The sequence below is a fragment of the Pongo pygmaeus genome, chromosome 20 (assembly GCF_028885625.2).
Source record: "Pongo pygmaeus isolate AG05252 chromosome 20, NHGRI_mPonPyg2-v2.0_pri, whole genome shotgun sequence".
Taxonomy (NCBI): domain Eukaryota; kingdom Metazoa; phylum Chordata; class Mammalia; order Primates; family Hominidae; genus Pongo; species Pongo pygmaeus.
Genome location: NC_072393.2, coordinates 15,083,093 through 15,091,014, shown reverse-complemented (window position 1 = coordinate 15,091,014; position 7,922 = coordinate 15,083,093). Strand labels below are relative to the sequence as shown.

Sequence of the window (7,922 nt, the reverse complement as noted above, 5' to 3'; positions counted from 1 at the left end):
TTTCATGGAAAAGGCATTGTTTACTTTTTTTTTGGAAACAGAGTCTCGCCCTGTCAACCAGGCTGGAATGCAGTGGTGCAATCTTGGCTCACTACAACCTTCGTTTCCTGGATCCAAGTGATTCTCCCACCTCAGCCTCCTGAGTAGCTTGAACTACAGGCAAGTGCCACCATACCCAGCTAATTTTTGTATTTTTGATAGAGATGGGGTTTCGCCATGTTGCCCAGGCTGGTCTTGAACTCCTGACCTCAAGTGATCCACCCACCTTGACCTTCCAAAGTGCTAGGATTACAGGCGTGAGCCACCGTACCTGGCTGATACTGAGGTTTTCAATTCCTCTGACTTTGTGTAAGATGTGTGAGGTAGGTAACCAATTTTATTTCTTCCAGACGAATAGCTATTTATGACAGCATTTATTTAAATATCCAATCCTTTCTAACTAAATTGAAATACAAGCTTGCTGTATATTAAATGCCCATGTATACTGAGAACAAAGTCCTAATTCATTCAGCAAATAATAACTGAGCATCTGCTCTGTGCAAGAGCTTTTTATGAACAGTGTATGCCATATTCTTTTATAACTAGATTTTTGCCAATTTATTAATTTATGTTGATATGATTAAATTATTATTATATCATGTCAGTTAATTTTCAATACTTCAACAATTTTATTCACTACAGTTGATTATATTTAACCTGGTTTTATTCTCCTACCATTCTTTCTAATTTTATAATTCTTTTTTTAATAATGCGTACATCGTCACATCTTTTTATGAAAATACAAAGGTAGCCAGGCACTGTGGCTCAGGCCTGTAATCCCAACACTTTGGGAGGCCGAGGTGGGTGGATCACAAGGTCAGGAGATCGAGACCAACCTGGCCAACATAGTGAAACCCCGACTCTATTAAAAATACAAAAATTAGCCAGGTGTTGTGGCTCATGACTGTAATCCCAGCTACTTGGGAGGTTGAGGCAGGAGAATCGCTTGAACCCAGGAGGCGGAGGTTGCCAGTGAGCCAAGATCACGCCACTGCACTCCAGCCTGGTGACAGAGCAAGACTGCATTAAAAAAAAGAAAGAAAGAAGGAAAGAAAGAAAGAAAGAAAGAGAAAAAGAAAGAAAGAAAAAGAAAGAGAGAAGGGAGGGAGGGAGTAAGGGAGGGAGGGAGGGAAAAAAATACATAAGTGAACATCCATGGTAACATCCCTGCTCATTTTGACCTTGTGCTATAATGGTGAAAATACAGTAGAATTAAATAAAGGTGCATGATGCAATGTCATAAGGTGTAAATCAAATAAAGAATATTTCTTAGTGTAAAATAATAGAATTGTCAGGCCAAGCGAGGTGACTCATGCCTATAATTCCAGCACTTTGGGAGGCCCAGCTGGGAGGATCACATGAAGCCAAGAGTTTGAGACCAGCCTGGGCAACAAAACAAGACCCTGTCTCTACAAAGCATGAACAAAATTAGCCAGATATGGTGACACATGCCTTTCGTCCCAGCCATTCAAGAAGCTGAGGCATGAGTATTATATAAGCCCAGAAATTTGAGGTTGCAATGAGCTATGATTGCACCACTGTACTCCATCTTTAGCAAGAGAGTAAGACCCTATCTCAACAATGAATAAATAGAATACAACAGAATAGAATAGAATAGTCATGATGTGTGCAAAATTTAATATATACTATGGTCTGGGCAGGCATTTTCATGTTGGACAAAGACCAGAAACAAGCTCATTGGATTTGTCAAAAAAGTGATCAAAATTCAAAGTCCACAAGTAGCAAAAAAATAAAATAAAATAGGCCAGGCACGGTGGCTCATGCCTGTAATCCCAGCACTTTGGGAGGCCGAGGCAGGCGGATCACGAGGTCAGGAGATTGAGACCATCCTGGCTAACACGGTGAAACGCCATCTGTACTAAAAATACAAAAAATTAGCCGGGCATGGTGGCGGGTGCCTGTAGTGCCAGCTACTCAGGAGGCTGAGGCAGGAGAAGGGCGTGAACCCAGGAGGCTGAGCTTGCAGTGAGCCGATATCGCACCATTGCACTCCAGCCTGGGCGACAGAGCAAGATTCTGTCTCAAAAAAAATAAAATAAAATAAAATAAAAGCCACATAGGAAATACAAGAAAAGTGAGGAAGGGACTGCTTCACCCACTCTCAATTCATATAAAAACCAATTGATCAAGTAAATATGGAATAGGCACAGAAAAAAATGAGCCTTTTACTGTTTCATATAAAAATGCCCAAATTTTGTCATTGTTTGTATGTTTCCTTTTGTGAATTGTTGGTTTATTCTGTTTGCTCCATTTTTCTATTAGGATGTTCAATCTGTGCTTTGCTGCCAAAAAGGTATCATTAGTTTTTGTCATGGGTAGCAGCTATCTGGGGCCGGTATCATGTAGGCAGTAAGAATTTACCAAGACAGTTGTAGATAAAGAAAGGCAAATTTATCAGAGAAAGGATAATAATACATTGCAAGGGTGCAATGGGCAGGTCAGCAAGAAAGGAGCTGACTGCATGGAGACAAAGGCTTGCTGGGGATTTTATAGGATGGTGCTTGTGCTGTGAGCTGAAGAGGGCTTTGTGCAGTACTGATAATGCCAAGGTTGCAGTGAGCTAACTTGCATTTTTCCATCAGCTGAGGGTCTGCTGATAAGACGGGTACAGGAAGATTGTGGGTCATTTGCACAGGAGAGCTATGTGTCCTGGACCATGAAGAAAGGCAGACTTAGAGCTTATCTATCTTCTGTTTTTGTTTTTCCCTGCTTCAGCCAGCCTGACTCCATTTCCCTAATTAGGACTCCACAGTCGTGTCTTTTGGATAACTTTATTTACTTATTTCTAGTTCCAAAAGGAAAGCTAAAACTTTAATAATCATTAAAACCAACATAATTAAATACTATTGTTAAATTAAAAACCATGAAGTAAATAAAGATATCAGAATTCTTTATTTTTGATCTTTTATTAATTTTGCCAGGCATCAGGGAGATACAATGGAAGCTGAAATGTAACCATAACCAGGGAAGCTTTTTATTTTCCATCCTATAAAATCCCCAGCAAGCCTTTGTCTCCTCACAGTCAACTCCTTTCTTGCTAACCTACCCATTGCACCCTTGCAATGTATTTTTATCCTTTCTCTGGGGGATTCCCTGAGTTTATTAGACCTTTTTCCTTACTGGGGTCTGTTTAATTTCTCTCACTCTGTTTATTGAACAGCTCTTTTATGTTTCTTTAAACACAGGGCTGAAAACAGTCATACCAAAATGGAAGTCCAAGTTTACATGTGTATACAGACTGGTGAACTGGAATTTCTTGGTACCAATTCTACATTCTGTAGGGAAAAAAAGAATCTGATATTAAAAGCTTTCCTTGAGCCAAATGCAGTAGCTCATGCCTGTAATTCCAGCACTTTGGGAGGCCAAAGTGGAAGGTTCACTTGAGGCCAGGAGTTCAAGACCAGCCTGGGCAACATAGCCAGACCTGGTCTCTACAGAAAAATACAGAACTCAGCCAAGGATGGTGGCACATGGCTGTGGCCCCAGCTACTTGGGAGGCTGAGGCAGGAGGATCGCTTGAGCCTGGGTGGTTGAAGCTGCAGTGAGCTATGATCGCACCACTGTACTCCTGCCTGGGCCCTCATTGGCCAGTGTGCTGCATGTGTATATGTGTGTGTGAGTGAGTGTGTCTGCATGTTTTTGGAGTGACAGCAGGTTTCAGAGCAAGAGGGACCTGGCCTCAATATATTTTATTATAAAGGAGACCAATAAAACAGAGGCCAGAACTCAAGAAACCAGAAGGAAATAAAGAGGGGATGCATTTCAATTGATGGGACACCTTTCTAGTCCACTTAATAAAGTGCAGGTGCAACAGCATCTAGACAGATGGACACTTTGTCTCTTGATGTTTTAACAACCTGGTCCCCTTATTCTGCAACATCGTCTGACACCATCTCCCATCACTCTCCCTCTTACTGATTCCCTGGCCACACTGGCTTCTGTGTTGGACTTGAACATCTGAAAGAAGCACATCCCAACCAGGCGCAGTGGTTCACGCCTATAATCCCAGCACTTTGGGAGGCCGAGGTGAGCAGATCACCTGAGGTCAGGAGTTCAAGACCAGACTGACCAACATGGAGAAACCCCATCTCTACTAAAAATACAAAATTAGCCAGGCGTGGTGATGCATGCCTGTAATCCCAGCTACTCGGGAGGCTGAGGCAGGAGAATCGCTTGAACCTGGGAGGCAGAGGTTGCAGTGATCTGAGATTGTGCCACTGCACTCCAGCCTGGAGACAGAGTGAGACTCCGTCTCAAAAAAAAAAAAAAAAAAAAAAAAAGAGAGAAAAAAAGAAGTACATCCCTCAAAGTTTTTGCACTGCGATTCCTCCTGCCAGGCACCCACTTCAACAGATAACCTCATGACTCTTACCCTGTCTTCCTTGAGATCTTTTTTCAAACGTCACCTTGTTTGCAGGTGTTGAATAATAATCAGCAAACAAACAAACAAAAGAAACACTTCATACCCTCCCTCCTTTTTACCTGCTTTGTTTATTTTCCAAGCGCCTGTTCCCATCTGACATATTATATGATTGTTTAATTTGTTTATATTCTTTCTTCATCATTAGATTGCAGAGACTTTTGTTTTTCAGCATTGTTCACTCATTATCTAGACAGTGACAAGAACGTGGTCAACATTCAGTTTATATTCCTCAAATGCATAGAAGAAGTTCTCATTCTTTTTTTTTTTTTTTTTTGGGGGGGGGTGGAGTCTTGCTCAGTCACCCAGGCTGGAGTGCAGTGGCGCGATCTGGGCTCACTGCAAGCTCCGCCTCCCAGGTTCACACCATTCTTCCTCAGCCTCCTGAGTAGCTGGGACTACAGGTGCCCACCACCATGCCTGGGTAATTTTTTTTGTATTTTTAGTAGAGACGGGGTTTCACCGTGTTAGCCAGGATGGTCTTGATCTCCTGACCTTGTGATCCACCTGCCTCGGCCTCCCAAAGTGCTGGGATTACAGGTGTGAGCCACCATGCCCAGCCAGAAGTTCTCACTCTAATTGCAGAATGTATGTTCTCTTCAGTTAAGGCTCAGGGTGGGAATGAGTTCCTAATCAGAGATGACATGGAGATCCCTTAAAGAGAACCAGATTCATACACAAAATATAAGATAATTTATTGGCTATAAAATATGAATGATGGTATTTCTGAAGGGTTAGTGATGCATGCCTGTCTAGGTTTTTTTTTCTCTCTCTCTTTCTCTCTCTCACTCTCTCTGATAGTCACTTCAATCAAATGGAACCAGGAAATGATACACAAATTCCAGAATTTCTTCTGGGATTTTCACAAGAACCTGGACTGCAACCCTGCCTCTTTGGGCTGTTCCTGTCCATGTACCTGGTCACCGTGCCCGGGAACCTGCTCATCATCCTGGCCACAATCTCAGACTCCCACCTCCACACCCCCATGTACTTCTCCCTCTCCAACCTGTCCTTTGCTGACATTTGTGTTACTTCCACCTCCATTCCAAAAATGCTGATAAACATCCGGACACAGAACAAAGTCATCACCTACACAGCCTGCCTCATGCGGATGTATTTTTTCATGCTCTTTGCTGAATTTGAAAACTTCCTCCTGGCTGTAACGGCCTATGACCGTTTTGTGGCCATCTGTCACCCCCTGCACTACATGGTCATTATGAACCCTCGGCTCTGTGGACTGCTGGTTCTGGCGTCCTGGACCATGAGTGCTCTGTATTCCTTGCTACAAATCTTAATGGTACTACGGCTGTCCTTCTGCACAGCCTTAGAAGTCCCCCACTTTTTCTGTGAACTTAATCAGGTCATCCAACTTGCTTGTTCTGATAGCTTTCTTAATCACACGGTGATATATTTTACAGTTGCGCTGCGGGGTGGTGCTCCCCTGACTGGGATCCTTTACTCTTACTCTAAGATAATTTCCTCCATACGTGCAATCTCATCAGCTCAGGGGAAGTACAAGGCATTTTCCACCTGTGCATCTCACCTCTCAGTTGTCTCCTTATTTTATGGTGCAATCCTAGGGGTGTACATTAGTTCTGCTGCCACCCACAACTCACACTCAAGTGCAACAGCCTCAGTGATGTACACTGTGGTCACCCCCATGCTGAACCCCTTTATCTATAGTCTGAGGAATAAAGACATAAAGAGGGCTCTGGGAAGACATTTGTTGCGGGGAACAATGAAAGGGCAATTTTTCAAGAAGTGCCCGTGATTGCAGGGCTCTAAGCTTCAGAAGTAGTAACTGTCTTAAGGGCGGTGCAAGATGTGCTTTGTTAAACAGATGCTTGAAGGCAGCATGCTCTTTAAGAGTCATCACCACTCCCTAATCTCAAGTACCCAGGGACACAAACACTGCAGAAGGCCGCAGGGACCTCTGCCTAGGAAAACCAGAGACCTTTGTTCATGTGTTTATCTGCTGACCTTCTCTCCACTATTATCCTATGACCCTGCCATATCCCCCTCTCCGAGAAACACCCAAGAATGATCAATAAATACTTAATAAAAAAAATTAAAAAAAAAGAAGTAGTAACTGTCATTCTTCAATCAGATAGTGAAAATAGAACTTGCTCCTTCTATGAATACTTATTATATTTCTGGGAGTTTCAATTTGTGTGATTTCAACCGGTCTTGTAGAATTTAAGCAACTCCTTTTATTAAGCTTTCTGCTCTCTGATATCCAACAGTTTTTTCTCTTTGTCGTTTTCCTACTTTCTCAAGGTTATTTCCGACTTTGGATCAGAAACTCTTTGGAGAGTTCCATTTGTCTCATACAGGGAAGAGTTGTACGTCTCCTGTGGCATAGACTACACTTGGCAATTGGGGTAATTGATGTAAATTTATAGTGGAGGATGACCTGAGACCACAATTTTTTCACTTTTGTATTCTTCAGTCCTATGTCTGTCTCTACCTTCAGTGCTCCTCCTGATAACGTAGACCTGAACATACTCGTGTATTTTGCAGCTGGTCATGAGATTGTGTTGTCTTCATTAGGACATCATGTCTTTGTCAGTGCCGTGTCCACAGTACCTGCCATACTCCCTGGCATAGTACGGTAAGGCAAAAATTGTTTATCAAAAACATGTTCCAAGTGCAATGTCCACTGAAAGACAAACTTGCATATGTTGATTAACTTAATATGGCCTTACAGTCAGAGATGACCTTAAATATGATGGAGTAAAATTGTCAATCATACGCTGAATTGCTATGGAAGACTTGTTTTTATGATGTTCATGGACTCATTGAAGTATGGAAGCTTAGTGCCCATATATAAGTTTATTTATTGGAGTGATGGATTTGGTGCCATGGTCTATAATGTTTCATTCATCCATACTTCTGTTTTTGTTTCAAAATTTTTAGTGCTCCCTACAAATACGAATCCTTCCATCCCACTAACCAAAATACCTCCTTCATTATAAAATTTTGTCGTAAACATTAAAGTGCAGGTCAGTGAACAATATTCAACGTATCATCAATTTATTAATCTCTTTTATGCTCTAAATTCTCTTAAATACTCATGATTAAAGAATGACTCACACAAAACCTTGAGCTTCTCCCCAGTCATGCCTCTTGGAATGGGGAATTGTGATTCAGGTGAAAAGGATGACTCACACCAAACCTTTAATTTCTCTCCAGTTATGTCTCTGGGAATGGAAAATTGTGATTCAGGTGCACAAATTATTCCTGCAAAAAACATACATCTCATTCTAACCTCTCCAGATCACCTAAACGGGGAGTCTCAACAGTAGTCTTTTTTTTAATGCAGTTATCTGAAATATACATGAGTATCCAGGGAATCATGAATGCCTCCAAGTATTAGAACAAATGCCAAAATAAGAAGCAGCAGACTATTCTGAATGTCCTCAGTTCTGTTTGCGATAATCAT

The 7,922-nt window shown here is 41.9% G+C and overlaps 1 protein-coding gene across 1 annotated transcript; it reads left to right on the top strand.

The window, feature by feature from the left end:
- Nucleotides 1-310: 310 nt before the first annotated feature.
- Nucleotides 311-6,482, top strand: LOC129020325 (olfactory receptor 7A5). Its single transcript, XM_054464512.2, has 2 exons — nt 311-362; nt 5,282-6,482. Exon 2 carries the CDS (start codon nt 5,295-5,297, stop codon nt 6,249-6,251), a length of 957 nt encoding a protein of 318 aa, XP_054320487.2. The 5' UTR covers nt 311-362; nt 5,282-5,294; the 3' UTR covers nt 6,252-6,482.
- The last annotated feature ends 1,440 nt before the right edge of the window (nt 6,483-7,922 follow it).